Source organism: Diaphorina citri, unplaced genomic scaffold (assembly GCF_000475195.1).
Source record: "Diaphorina citri unplaced genomic scaffold, Diaci psyllid genome assembly version 1.1 scaffold2307, whole genome shotgun sequence".
NCBI classification, from domain to species: Eukaryota; Metazoa; Arthropoda; class Insecta; order Hemiptera; family Psyllidae; genus Diaphorina; species Diaphorina citri.
In genome coordinates this window covers 1-15,433 of record NW_007379731.1, presented here as the reverse complement: position 1 = coordinate 15,433, position 15,433 = coordinate 1, and the positions used below count along the sequence as shown (strand labels likewise).

General features: G+C 38.2%; 1 protein-coding gene across 1 annotated transcript; it reads right to left on the bottom strand.

The window, feature by feature from the left end:
• Positions 1-2,594: 2,594 nt before the first annotated feature.
• LOC103518681 lies at positions 2,595-15,427 on the bottom strand. The gene is made up of 7 exons (XM_026830413.1): positions 15,381-15,427; positions 9,752-9,998; positions 9,209-9,371; positions 8,804-8,891; positions 5,826-6,072; positions 5,371-5,442; positions 2,595-2,746 (listed from the first exon to the last, which is right to left on the bottom strand). Exons 2-7 carry the CDS (start codon positions 9,927-9,929, stop codon positions 2,595-2,597), a joined length of 900 nt encoding a protein of 299 aa, XP_026686214.1. The 5' UTR covers positions 9,930-9,998; positions 15,381-15,427.
• Positions 15,428-15,433: the final 6 nt, after the last annotated feature.

Here is a 15,433-nt window from a genome sequence, read left to right as displayed (position 1 = left end):
CCCGAAAGGAGTTGATTCTGCCGGAAAAACTTTTTTCCAGTTTAAAATGGAGTATTCCATGTACCGACTTTCAAACTATAGTTTCCTGCGCTTCAAGAGGACTAAGGTTTATATGGGTTGATTCTGCCAAAGGCCCCCGAAAGGGGTTAATTCTGCTGAAAATTTTACGGGTTTCGTCCTGAGTTTTACAAATGGAGTATTCCATGTACCATTCAGACACGGTTTTCTGCGGCTTACAGAGGACTAACTGTCTTATGATGGGTTGATTTGCCAAAAACGCCCCCGCGAAACGAGTTGATTCTAACATTTTGGATCTACCGGTAAATTCACTGGGGACGAGATCATGGCTTATAAGCTTGCGACAGACGTGGTTTTACCATTCATAAGCTGAAGGTCTGTTTCCAGCAGCCACGGTACTTCAGAGTTGGGCAGCGGCAGCATACTACTTCATAATTTCTTTACTGCCCCTTACAAACTTTGGTAAAAGAGTAGAGTTCAATTTGATTTCAAATTGAACATCTAAAGCTGTATACTGCACTATCATCGTCAAGCATGTACACTATATCATTGGACGGCTGTTGTATCCAAAAAACGAATGGTGGTCATAATGAATATAACCTCCATATCCAGATACTTGCAGTGTCTATCCCGGCTATGAATCGAGCCCCCATCCATAGATCCCATCGCATAGACAACTATGTTGAGCAACATGTTAACGTTTCCTACTGGGGTAGGCAACATCCCTAGGAATCTTGTTTCCGAAAATCAAAACTAAACAATCCATAGGGTTTCCGGTCAAAGTCGTCTTAGTTGGGGAAAGCTCCCGGAAAACCGTCTTAGTTGGGTATATTTGGAATCAGGAGACCATTTCGCGTCTTTTGGCACCAGTTCCAGCCATGTACCTTATGAGGTAAATTTTGGCCCCGTTTGGGACATTTCAAAGCCGTCTTATTTGGGGAAAGCCCCCAGTAAACCGTCTTAGTGTGGTATATTTGGAATCAGGAGACCTTTCCGCGTCTTTTGGCACCAGTTCCAGCCATGTACCTTATGAGGTAAATTTTGGCCCCGTTTGGGACATTTCAAAGCCGTCTTATTTGGGGAAAGCCCCCAGTAAACCGTCTTAGTTGAGTATTTTTGGAATCAGGAGACCTTTCCGCGTCTGTTGACATCAATTCCAGCCATGTACCTTATGAGGTAAATTTGTGCCCCGTTTTGCGATTTTTACCCTCTTCCCCAGGGATAAAGCCCCCGGTTTGGCCACTAAGACTCATATTTTTGAAATGTACTCGCCAACCCCCATCAGATCCATAGGAAGAAAATTTTGTACCTTATGAGGTAGAAAAAATGTACCTCAGCTCCGGCTCTATTACTGATTTCCTAAAACCCTCCTTTTATTATAAGTTTAGGTGGAAAAGAATGTCTTACGAAATGTAGGTATGACATGCCACAAGAAAACAAAATAACGACTTTCTAAAGGAGGTAGGTACTAGTGATTTCATTTTTTGTCGATAGGCCTTTAACCTCTCAGGAGCGCAGTCCGACCAAAATTTAATATTATAACGTGATGTGCACATTGCCTACACAGAATAAATACCAGGCAATCATACAATCTGGGCCCAGTTTCAGTTGAGAGTTTAAGAACTGAATTCATCCAACGCAACGATAGACACAGTGAATACAGTGATGAAGTAAAGTAGGCGACAGAACTGTCTGGTAACTACAAGTGTGTGGTTAGCACATTTGATGATGAAGACTTCATGAACAAGAAGATGACGGTGTTTGGTGAGTACCCTCCATAAATATATTAATTTAATAATTTTTATTTTTCTCTTCTTTTTTTATTATTGGTCGTGGCAATATTTTGTTAAGTTCCAACAATACATACCTAAGTAGATACGAAAACCTCACAAATTCGGACTCATCAGCTTTCATTTCTGGATAGACGTGATGATATAGGTTTATAGGAATTATTATGTTTACTCTCTATTTCTATCTAGTATAGAATAAGAAGATGGAGGTGTAAGGAAAGACATTTTCCAGAAATCTAGTACAGAATTTTCTCTTTCCGTCTCTGTTTATGACACTACGCAAACAATACATCGCCTGCTAAGTTTCATATTGTATATAACCCAATCTCTCTCTCTCTCTCTCTCTCTCTCTCTCTCTGGGAAAATTTCCCACCCTAGTTACTTTCCTTATCCTATAGGAAGGAAAGTAATGTAATCGGGTCTCAGCTTGGTTGTCCCCTCGGTGATGAAGAGACGGCGGGGCAAGGGCGTTGGGCTGGGTTCACTGGCTGCCATCAGTGAGTGCCCGTCTCGTTTCCCTGGAGAAACTGCACGGTTGTTCGCACTTCCTTGCCCTTGATGCAAAGCGCCAATGGTACCAACAAGTATCATGGGGTTGGCGTGACTTTGAACTGCTCCTTGAGTGAGTGCGACCAGATGAGGGAGAGCGGCTGTAGGAGGATCGGGAACTGCTTCCACTCTGATGACGGAGTGACACTATCTCCTGCCGTAGACTTGCGATCTCTTGACTGAAGCTGGCGGCGATTTGAGTGAGCTTAGCTGCTAGGATGTCGTCCCCTGGTATGATTAGATGGGCGCTGCGGTAGTTGGGGCTGTCTGTTCGGGAGAGGACCGGTGTTGCTGCTGGACCAGGGAAGAGAAGGCTGCTTGCTGGTTGGATTGAGCTGAACTGTTACTGGATAACGTCAGGGTCACCAATTGTGGGGACTTGGGGAGCGCTGGAATGAGAAATCCAGTTGTAGAGGTTGATATCAGAAGGTTTTGATTTGCACTTTATTGAGTGAATTGAGCGAATTAATTTTACAAGGAAAAACTTAAAACTATACATAAAAGATTTGATTTACGAAGTAGTGATAAGGAAACATGTGATAATATGCTGAACATGTGCTGCGTGTAGTATCCTGAAGAGCGCACGCCACATAGGTAACTAATACATGTCAAGGGTTTTCTGGTCCAGATGTATGCAAGTAGGTTCTAAACACAATAAAATTGACAGCAATTGGTTAAGAATAACTTTTCCGATTACAATTATTTACACTCTCTACATTGTCTTCTATGCTTAATTTTAAAAGAAAATTTAACCACAACACAACAGAAGTGTAAGTTATAGATAAACTAACGAAAAATTGGGGAAAAAAATATTTCACTGCGAAATAGAGACACGGGTCGTACACAAATCTTGAAATAAAACAATCAAATATGACTGAGGATGAGGACTGTCACTGACTGGCCTTTGGGATACCTACAAATCAAAAACTAAAAGCCTTTGTTTTAAGGATCCCTACAAACGATGAGTCATCCTTTTGCAATTGTACAACGAGTTGTATCACAGATACCTACTAGATACCTACCCCCGATGTAATATAGCTATGTACGTATACCTAGGTATACCTAATATAAGATTTTGGTGTAAGAAAAAACCTATATTGAATGGCAGGGTTACTATATCACATGTCACATGTACGAACTCTTACCGTCATATGTATGAAATCTAAAATGTATGAAAAATGAAATCATATGTATGAAAAATGTTTCCAATTTCCCGTCATTTCTTTAGATTTCATACATACGACGGCGACGGTTAGACTTCATTGCACCCGACGACCTTTGACTCTGGAATTCAATACTTACTATTTTGAGTGCGACAGGTTCAATATCGGTACCTAGAGCAGGGCCACTTAAATGCCATCTTAGGTTTTACGAGTCTTAGTTGAGGCAAAGCCCCCGCAAAACCGTCTTAGTTGGGTATATTTGGAATCAGGAGACCATTCCGCGTCTTTTGGCACCAGTTCCAGTCATGTACCTTATGAGGTAAATTTTGGTCCCGTTTGGGACATTTTAAAGTCGTCTTAATGTACATCAGCGCATGGTGTTAAACTGTGACGTGCCATAGACGTTAACCTCTGATGAAGATATAACTATGATACACCCAAGTGCGAAAAAATTTGGGACAGCAAAGGATTTCCGTCCCTTCACTCTGATAGCCTTTGTGCCTGCCTAGTTACCTTGAAAGTTTGCGTTCCTGCCCAAGGCGAACTTTATTATAAAACAGATCCACTTGGCCTTGTGACTAGGGTATAGAAATCTCTATCGAGTGACTGAGTTCTGAAAGTCTAATACGGAACCCTAATACAGACACTCGATTGGGATTCCGGCACTCTAATATGGAACCCTGATACAGTCACTCAATTGGGATTCTGGCACTCTAATATGGAACCCTGATACAGTCACTCAATTGGGATTCCGGCACTCTAATATGGAACCCTGATACAGTCACTCAATTGGGATTCCGGCACCCTAGTTTTTTTACTTTCTTTTAAAAGTTCCATGGTCAATCTGTCCCAAATTTATCGCTCTTGAGTGTAGAGGTTACTTATTATGCTAATAACTTGTCACGAGGGGAAACAGTACCAGAACAATTCATATTGACCAAGGTATCAGGTCAGACTAGCTGCCATGTCCTATTAACAATTATTATTATAATTCTATTAATTATGTAGGAATTTATTCCTCTGTTCATTGCACATTGGAGCGAATTCTGTTGACATTGGAAACAATTCTTTGGTAGGTAGGGTAGGTATCTATCTTGGTAGCAACATAGTATCTACCTACATAATTAAACAAACTATGAAAAGGTAGGTACCTAGGTGTTGGACTGTCAAGATATGGGATATAAAAATAGGTAGGTATCTATCTTGGTAGCAACATAGTATCTACCTACATAATTAAACAAACTATGAAAAGGTAGGTACCTAGGTGTTGGACTGTCAAGATATGGGATATAAAAATAGGTAGGTATCTATCTTGGTAGCAACATAGTATCTACCTACATAATTAAACAAACTATGAAAAGGTAGGTACCTAGGTGTTGGACTGTCAAGATATGGGATATAAAAAAAAACAAGTTAGGTATGGGATATAAAAATAAACAATATCTATTTTACTGCCCATTATTGATACCAATGTTAGTCATTGTATATGTATGTAGGTATCATAGGTATCTACTACCGAGAAGTGATATTGAATGCGCCTATGCACCCAGGTATTCCAGCATAGCAAGTTCAAAGAAGCAATGGTCTATGTCATCTATTGTCCTTTCAATGTCATTACCACTGACAAAAACAATGCGAAATCATCTCTAGGTCATTAGGCTATGGCCTAGCATCATGATAACAGAAGGTTTTTACAGGCATTGTAAAGTACAAATAATAGGATGCTATGTGGAGACGAGATATGAATTTCCATAGGAGATACTGCCTAATAATGTCATTTCCTCTTCCACTTACGAACCTAATGTGTGGAAAACACACCCAAGTCCCCAGACAACATTGTGGCATTATGCCCCAAGGAAACTCGTGAAGTTTGGTGACATTTCCGCCGACAATCCTCTGGTTGCGTTCCACTTGTCCGCAAGCTGAAAGCCAATTAAGATTATTTTACTGAGTGTCAACTAGTGAGGAAAGGTGTAATGGGACATCTGAATCATGTAAGGCCTTCGAAGCATTGTTTAAGGCCTGTCGCACATTGGGAACATTGTTTCGCGACGGTTAATAGTGTGGAGTATCCTGAAAATCCAAACCTATGATCATGATACAGACCTCTCAGTTGCACAACTATGTAGTTCGCCTCCAGTGTGAGATTTGCATACGTTTGGATTGTCAGGTGACGCCGACGTGATACTTTGAATGTGTGAGAGGCCTTAAAGTACGAAAATCGTTCTAACTATCATGTTCATTCCTCAGTTAGGACTCAGAATTGAAAGATCTGGAAAGCTGGAAACACCTTTCAATCACTTACCGCAGTTGCAATGGTTCATCGAGGAATTAATGGTGGTCAGATCATCTACGTTGAAGTCGACTATAACATCTGAACTGTCCGATAGGAAGTGACTGGCTGAAGGGAGATCAAAGAAAGAACTTCTACCTTGGTCTTCAGGAGGTGGAGGAGGAGCATAGGGGTTGGGGACGTTTGGCATCGGTGGTTGATAGCCCCAGTTGTAATTTGGCAAGAAAGATCGGAAAGACAGGTGAGAAGGTGAAAATTGCTGTAAAATTTGAAATAAAATTGATCATGTTAGGAGGAATTCTCGAAGAACTTACATGGATAAATGTGGTACACAGATGGCAAACTGTAGGTAAATTTGGAAGACTACACAAAATACTTCCACAAATCTTATGAGTAAAACCCTTCCCCTGAACAATTCTTTCGTAAGAAAATATTACAAAAAGAGTGTTACACGTGCTTTGATATCCCAATCAAAATTACCTACTCTTGTAATGGATACATAATAGTTTCTTCATAATTATGTACGTGACTTTGCACGAAAAATTCTTCTCTATGGCAACTCGCCTTTCGTTTCGTCTAGGGCCGTTCACAGACTAATGCCGCAAAACCCTGCGGGCTCTCCTGGGTGGGATATACGCCAGAGCTTTTTTGGGGGGAGGGAACTGATGGTTCCTTTAGGAGCCCGGGCAAAACTGCTGGTTCCCGGCCCTCTTGATTAGTACGAGCCCGTAGAGGGGCCGGATAAAATCCCTCTGAGGACGGCCCTAGGTTCGCCATGGAGTAATTCGTAAACTTATGTTGGCGTGCACGGTTATAAAAATCAGTCTATAAATTGGACTTTAAAATGAAATTGTTTTCTAATCAAATTTATGGGGTTTCCCTTTCTGGCTATCTTGCTTGTTTCATATAGAATGGAAAACAAAGGTTTCAGTTATAGCAGGGAACCGGGATTTGTATTACCAGTGCGTTTTCCCTTATAAAAAATATGACTAGTATGGTCACACAGCACACAGAAATATGTAGTTCTGGTAATTGTATTAGAATCGCATGGTTAGTAGCCAGCAAGTCATTGTGCATCAAGTCTAGAAAACCAACAAGCAATAAAACAAAGGTATTTTAGCCAGCCTACTTAGCTTAGTCGGTAGTGCATGTACGTGACTTTGCACGAAAAATTCTTCTCTATGGCAACTCGCCTTTCGTTTCGTCTAGGGCCGTTCACAGACTAATGCCGCAAAACTCTGCGGGCCCTCCTGGGTGGGATATACTCTAGAGCTTTTTTGGGGGGAGGGAACTGATGGTTCCGGGTCCCTTTAGGAGCCCGGGCAAAACTGCTGGTTCCCGGCCCTCTTGATTAGTACGAGCCCGTAGAGGGACCGGATAAAATCCCTCTGAGGACGGCCCTAGGTTCGCCATGGAGTAATTCGTAAACTTATGTTGGCGTGCACACATAATTATAACAAACTCATAAGTCTCATAACCCCAAGGCCTCAAGGTAAAGGTACTTTGTCATTAGCTGAAGTTAAGACACAAGACTGCTCTCTCATGTGCATTCCACCCAATAATTTAGAATGTTTACGTAGGTACACAAAACTAATCATAAAGTCAAATGAGTTATTAGTGTGTTCAATGAAGTTCGTAGCATGTCTCTTATAGAACGCGTCCTATCCTGTCTTCCTTCTCTCTTCGATTTCGGGACGATAAGACTATAGCAGTTACAGTTCCCTCTGTCAAACCTCTTAAAAAAAAGGTATTTTACTAGTAAATCCCAAATATCCAAGACTTTATTATGTTATTTTTACTTTCTCTTGGTAAGAAGGAGTATTTTTTCTTTTTTCTTAGAATAATTCCTGAACACAGTAGACCAGTCTATAAATTGGACTTTAAAATGAAATTGTTTTCTAATCAAATTTATGGGGTTTCCCTTTCTGGCTATCTTGCTTGTTTCATATACAAGAATGGAAAACAAAGGTTTCAGTTATAGCAGGGAACCGGGATTTGTATTACCAGTGCGTTTTCCCTTATGAAAAATATGACTAGTATGGTCACACAGAAATATGTAGTTCTGGTAATTGTATTAGAATCGCATGGTTAGTAGCCAGGAAGTCATTGTGCATCAAGTCTAGAAAACCAACAAGCAATACCTATAGGAATTCTAAAACAAAAGGTATTTTACTAGTAAATCCCAAATATCCAAGATTTTGTTATTTTTACTTTCTCTAGGTAAGAAGGAGTTTTTTCTTTTTTCTTAGAATAATTCCTGAACACAGTAGAAAGTTTTTTTCCTCTCGTTGTACAAGCTTCTTTCTCGTAACTGTAGGCTTTTCCTGTCCTCTCTTCTTTCTCATTTCGATTTTGGAATGTTTCGGGATCAAACCTTTTCAGAATCAATGGAAGTATTGTTGACAACGAAAAAGATAAAAAGTTCCATGGTCAATCTGTCCCAAATTTATCGCTCTTGAGTGTAGAGGTTACTATTATTATGCTAATAACTTGTCACAAGGGGAAATAGTACCAGAACAATTCATATTGACCAAGGTATCAGGTCAGACTAGCTGCCATGTCCTAACAATTATTATTATAATTCTACGAGTATTAATTATGTAGGAATTTATTCCTCTGTCCATTGCACATTGGAGCGAATTATGTTGACATTGGAAACAATTCTTTGGTAGGTAGGTATCTATCTTGGTAGCAATATATTATCTACCTACACAATTAAATAAACTATGAAAAGGTAGGTGTTGGACTGTCAAGATATGGGATATAAAAATAGGTAGGTATCTATCTTGGTAGCAACATAGTATCTACCTACATAATTAAATAAACTATGAAAAGGTAGGTACCTAGGTGTTGGACTGTCAAGATATGGGATATAAAAAAAAACAAGTTAGGTATGGGATATAAAAATAAACAATATCTATTTTACTGCCCATTATTGATACCAATGTTAGTCATTGTATATGTATGTAGGTATCATAGGTATCTACTACCGAGAAGTGAATGATGACTGGAACACTTTCGTTTTTCGAAAGCCGGTCGTGCTCGCCCAGAGTTACCTTGATTTCTTTTGGATTGACGCTGAAAAAAGCCACAAGTGAATCAATGGATCAAAAAGGGATATCATTATCAAATCATCAGTAATAAGGGTTTTCATTCCTCCTGGCCGTAATTTCTGCAATTCGATTTTGTCCTCTAAGGATGGGTTTAACCAATTTTCTTTTTAGCCCCTAACAGCCTGTTAGCTTAAGAGCTCTGTTGTGTTAAGTCTACGCAAACCAAATGGAACTTAACAACAGACTGTTAGCTTAATAGGCCTTCTAGAGGCTAAAAAAATATTGGTGAAACAGACGATAAGAAATCCTCATGACAATTTTCCCTGCAATGACATGACGTACCCTTCAATACAATGAGCCGCAGTCAGGACATGTCTCTTGGCAATCAGAGTGGCACCACAGTAGAACTTTCCCTTCTTGGTGAGAGCGGCAATCCAAGGAAACTCGTGAAGTTTGGTGACATTTCCGCCGACAATCCTCTGGTTGCGTTCCACTTGTCCGCAAGCTGAAAGCCAATTAAGATCATTTTACTGAATGTCAACTGGTGAGGAAAGGTCTAATGGGACATCTGAATCATGTAAGGCCTTCGGAGCATTGTTTAAGGCCTGTCGCACATTGGGAACATTGTTTCGCGACGGTTAATAGTGTGGAGTATCCTGAAAATCCAAACCTATGATCATACAGACCTCTCAGTTGCACAACTATGTAGTTCACCTCCAGTGTGAGATTTGCATAGGTTTGGATTGTCAGGTGACGTCGACGAGATACTTTGAATGTGTGAGAGGCCTTAAAGTACGAAAATCGTTCTAACTATCATGTTCATTCCTCAGTTAGGACTCAGAATTGAAAGATCTGGAAAGCTGGAAACACCTTTCAATCACTTACCGCAGTTGCAATGGTTCATCGAGGAATTAATGGTGGTCAGATCATCTACGTTGAAGTCGACTATAACATCTGAACTGTCCGATAGGAAGTGACTGGCTGAAGGGAGATCAAAGAAAGAACTTCTACCTTGGTCTTCAGGAGGTGGAGGAGGAGCATAGGGGTTGGGGACGTTTGGCATCGGTGGTTGATAGCCCCAGTTGTAATTTGGCAAGAAAGATCGGAAAGACAGGTGAGAAGGTGAAAATTGCTGTAAAATTTGAAATAAAATTGATCATGTTAGGAGGAATTCTCGAAGAACTTACATGGATAAATGTGGTACACAGATGGCAAACTGTAGGTAAATTTGGAAGACTACACAAAATACTTCCACAAATCTTATGAGTAAAACCCTTCCCCTGAACAATTCTTTCGTAAGAAAATATTACAAAAAGAGTGTTACACGTGCTTTGATATCCCAATCAAAATTACCTACTCTTGTAATGGATACATAATAGTTTCTTCATAATTATAACAAACTCATAAGTCTCATAACCCCAAGGCCTCAAGGTAAAGGTACTTTGTCATTAGCTGAAGTTAAGACACAAGACTGCTCTCTCATGTGCATTCCACCCAATAATTTAGAATGTTTACGTAGGTACACAAAACTAATCATAAAGTCAAATGAGTTATTAGTGTGTTCAATGAAGTTCGTAGCATGTCTCTTATAGAACGCGAGGAGGGAAGACGGCAGAATACAGAGCACGTGTAAGTGTCCTCTCAGCCCGGAGAGTTCAATTCCAATTCAGCCATGGAAAATTTCTCCAATTCCCAAACAAAGTCTTGCCAGAGTAGAAGGTGAAGTAACAATATTGAGAGCAAAATATAGGAAAAAAAATCATGTCTCTCAATAATTACATTGTGTTTACTCTCATTCAGCGCTGCATTTTAATTTTTTCTCACTCCCAGATATACACGACGGATTGATAGAATGAAATTCCAATCACGTATTTAGTTTTGATGTTTGTTTAAGTCACCATACATAGCTGTCTAATCCATTTATATTCTATAGAAAAAGAAGGAGAAGGAAATGAACAGATTTTTCCATGTCAAATTTTATCACCCGTTCTAGATTATCAGAAAATCAATTCCTCGATTGTCTAAACTATTATAAATATCTTCAAACATCAGGAAAATACCCCTTCCTTACTGTAATACTTACATGAGATGATCATGCCTTTAAGTAAACACACGTTATGTCGCGTCGCGTCATTAAAACATTTATACATAGCAAGAAAATTGATGTAAGGAAGGAATTCTCACCCTCCCCTTCTCGTAAAATCAATTCCTCGATTGTCTAAACTATTATAAATATCTTCAAACATCAGGAAAATACCCCTTCCTTACTGTAATACTTACATGAGATGAGCATGCCTTTAAGTAAACACGTTACGTCGCGTAGTGTCGTTAAAACATTTATACACAGCAAGAAAATTGATGTAAGGAAGGAATTCTCACCCTCCCCTTCTCGCAAGGAAGGGTTACAAAGAGGATTTGAGGAGTGGAAGTGGCAAAAGCATGCTGTGAAACACTGGCTTTGTTTACTTGAAAACTTAAAACAGCTTGTGCTATAAATTTACAATATAAACACCGTAAGGAAGTTCTTACTGGGAGAGATTTAATTGGGATAGTGAAACTCCTAATGAATTTATAATTAAAAACTTTTCTTCTTGAGCAACACACGGAGTTTGTCAGAAAATCCTTTGTAGGTAACTCTGTGAAGATATACATCGGGCAAGACATGGACGGATTGGACGGTTCTTGTGGATTTACAGTACCTCTTCTTGAATTTCTTAATGATATTGATATAAATATAAACAGACAGTTTGATTCCTCGTTTTTGAAATCTTCATCAGATCATCAGTATACAATTACCTATTGATGCCTAATGATGGAAAAATGAGAGTCCAGTGAAAGCATCAGGAGCAGCTTTTCAGTTCCGTATACCTTAGGAAGTAGAAAAAATATAATCTTGTCCTATTTGCTTGGACGTTGTGTCGTGTTTCAAACATTTCAAAGACATGCTTCAACCACTACTGAATAAAATTTGCCCCTTCATCCAACAGAATCTATTTCTCTATTACAAACATACTGAACACACTACTGAAAAGAGTTTGTCAGAAAATCCTTTGTAGGTAACTCTGTGAAGATATACATCGGGCAAGACATGGACGGATTGGACGGTTCTTGTGGATTTAAAGTATCTCTTCTTGAATTTCTTAATGCTATTGATATAAATATAAACAGACAGTTTGATTCCTCGTCTTTTGGAATCTTCATCAGTTTACAATTATTACCTATTGATGCCTAATGATGGAAAAATGAGAGTCCAGTGAAAGCATCAGGAGCAGCTTTTCAGTTCCGTATACCTTAGGAAGTAGAAAAAATATAATCTTGTCCTATTTGCTTGGACGTTGTGTCGTGTTTCAAACATTTCAAAGACATGCTTCAACCACTACTGAATAAAATTTTCCCCTTCATCCAACAGAATCTATACACTACTGAAAGTCTCATATTATTGACTAATGATAGCGATCTAGTTCATAGGTTCACACAAGTGGTTCAATTTCAAAGCTAGAGCTTTTGAAAAGCTTTCGCTAATATCCCTTCAGTATGAAGTTTTTATTGTGTAACTAAATCTCTTTCCACATTTTGTCCTGCATCGGTCACTTTTCTGTTAGCCTCATTTTCAATTGAATGTACAAGTGTATTGAAGTATGCAATATGCCCCGTAAAGAGCGTTTGGATTTTAACATTGCTTACTCTCGTTTTGGGAGAAAGGATTTCTACAGCCTGAAAGTGCTCAAATATATTAATTTGCTAGACATGGAAATCATGGAATAACCTTATTCGTCTTAAAATAACTCTGAGCTCTTTTAAGACGGATAAGGTTACAAATGAAGATAATGAATATTTGTGTTCTGTCACCAAGATATATTCAATGTTTTTCTTTTTGTAAGAGCAAACCAAACAATCAGCGAAGCTCCTACAGCAAAACGAGGGGAACATGTTTGTATTTATTTTTCAACGGTACATCTTGGGCAGAATTTATTCTAATTCTCTCGTTGCATTTGTTTTAACATTGATGAGCTCATATCTCCCATTTAAATTTAATACTTCCCCGGCTTTGATCAAGTTGGATAGGTTGCAATATGATATGATTGTGTAATGAACAGTGAAAAGTCCATTTCAAATGAACTGGGGAGCGTATCCTATGTACATACGGGCTTCGGACATTGCGTTTTTCAAATAATTTCAAAACTAATAAATGTTGGAATATAAAAATGCAAGCATTGGATTGATCATAGGAGAGATCAGTCAACCATAATCTTAATATAAAATATTATGAAACAGAATGATATACACCCACATTACCTACTTCTGTGTAGTGACATGGGGTGATGGGGCTATGGTTTGGTCCAAATAGCACTCTAGTATACTTCAAAAATCCCCGAATTTTTTCTCAGGGAAAAAAAATTAAATCAGCCAATTACATACCATGATTGTGTAATTCTCTGTATAGGTACAAACGTTAGGGACACGGAAGGAGCCCAGATATTGTTTCTGGGCGTCCAAGAGGGTTTTAAACCCCCAATCCTTCCAACACCGTGAGATAGGTACCATGTCTATCTCATGGACACGGAAAGCAAAGCGAAGCATACCATAAAAAGTAATAACACAAATCCATTGAAATAAAAGAGATAATTAATATGTTGTGAGTATTTTTTAAATGTTGAATCATTGTTGAGAAAATAATATTGGTATCCCTATGCAAAATTCTTCACAAAAATTTGTTGCATTTAGAACTAACTACCTATTTAAACCGAACACGAGTATGTAGGTACACATTATTATGTAGACATGGTAGGTATGCACCTACATTATACATATACATATTTCTGTAACAGGTATAGGTACCTACCTAGTTATATGCTACATTCCTGGTGTGGACTAAATTATACATATCTAGGTATACATAGGATTTCGCAACAGATTCAGACAGTTATGTAATTTCAAATAATTGCACGCCTACTTTACACAATGAGCCCGTACTGTTTTCAGTTTTAATGAGTCTTGAACCTGATGCTCTCTGCAAAGTGAGCAGCTGTGTGCAATTATCTCACTGTTTAACTTTTCTTCCTTATTTTTACATTCGCAAAGGAAGCTTTCCCCCTGGAAAGTCTCACCCCTTCTACCAGACTTCGAACATAATTTTTCATTTGTTTATTTAAATAAATTTCGCCTTTCATGTATTTACATAATAAAATGATTCAGATGTGAACGCGCCAAGAGTTAAGCTTTTTAAAAAAGAAAACGTTCCGAGAATTTATGTTACCGAGAAAGTGGAAATCTGAGCGTAAATATTAGATTTCTATTTTAGAATAACATAACATAAGTCATAACTATTCATCAGTTACGTGTTGATTTTGCTGATATCTTTGAACTGAGTTGAGGAATAGGCAAAGTTCACACCGTTTCACTTACTTTTGGTTGTCAGCAGACTGGCCGCCAGTTTTGTTAAAGACATAGTCAAACTTATGTCTGCTGACGGTCAAAAGTAAATTGAACAGATATATTTGTAGTTGATATAAAGCTTCACAGTGTTACTGATTTTTCAAAGAGCTTTGCCCAAAATGCCATGACCATGACGTAATTCTTTACAAATTAGCTTGGAACAGATAGCCAAAAGCGGTCCTATTCTGTGACATAGACCGTATATGAGAACTCTTAATAATATGAACCTATTGCTGAGTTCTCTAGGAAGAAAAATAAAAAACTTTTGCTAAAATACTCTTTTTTAAGAAAGTTCATGTTTAATTTTCAGACTAAATTTTAGAGAAAGACTTTTTGTTAAAGACATAGTCAAACTTATGTCTGCTGACGGTCAAAAGTAAATTGAACAGATATATTTGTAGTTGATATAAAGCTTCACATTGTTACTGATTTTTCAAAGAGCTTCGCCCAAAATGCCATGACCATGACGTAATTCTTTACAAATGAGCTTGGAACAGATAGCCAAAAGCGGTCCTATTGTGTGACATAGACCGTATATGAGAACTCTTAATAATATGAACCTATTGCTGAGTTCTCTAGGAAGAAAAATAAAAACTTTTGCTCAAATACTCTTTTTTTAAGAAAGTTCATGTTTAATTTTCAGACTAAATTTTAGAGAAAGACTAGGAAAAAATTAGTCAATCAAGTTTTAATAATTTCTAAGTTCTTAAATTTTTTAATCATATGCAAATTTCCATTGAATGAGATGCGCTTGCCCTCGCTTTTTTGTTTGCTTTTCTTAATTATTTTATTATTTTCTTTATACTTGCTCATGAATTGTCTAATGTAATTATTTACTTATTTAAATTTCATTTCGACTTTATTATTTGTGAAAGTCTGTGGCTTATTATTTATTTGTTTGGAAAGTTATTTTTCTATTTTTTATTTTTTCAACTTTTATGTGACAGTCTGCGCTCTATTTACCCATCTACTCCTTTACTACAGACCATATTTAGTATGAGAATGAGAATATAATATTTAATAGTATGTTTGGGATATCCTATTTTGTTTGGATTTGAAAATGTCAGTTTGTACTCACACTAACAGGTGACCCGGATGTGGCGATGACCAGTAGACTCGAGTGAAGAAGTA

Bases quoted from the DNA above. Each gene is read 5' to 3' on its own strand.
- LOC103518681 (XM_026830413.1), bottom strand. From the start codon at position 9,929: ATGCCAAACGTCCCCAACCCCTATGCTCCTCCTCCACCTCCTGAAGAC. The intron at 8,892-9,208 runs GTACGTCATGTC...GGCTTTTTTCAG, and splicing joins GCGGCTCATTGTATTGAAGG to CGTCAATCCAAAAGAAATCA. The intron at 5,443-5,825 runs GTAAGTGATTGA...ATTGGCTTTCAG, and splicing joins GATGAACCATTGCAACTGCG to CTTGCGGACAAGTGGAACGC.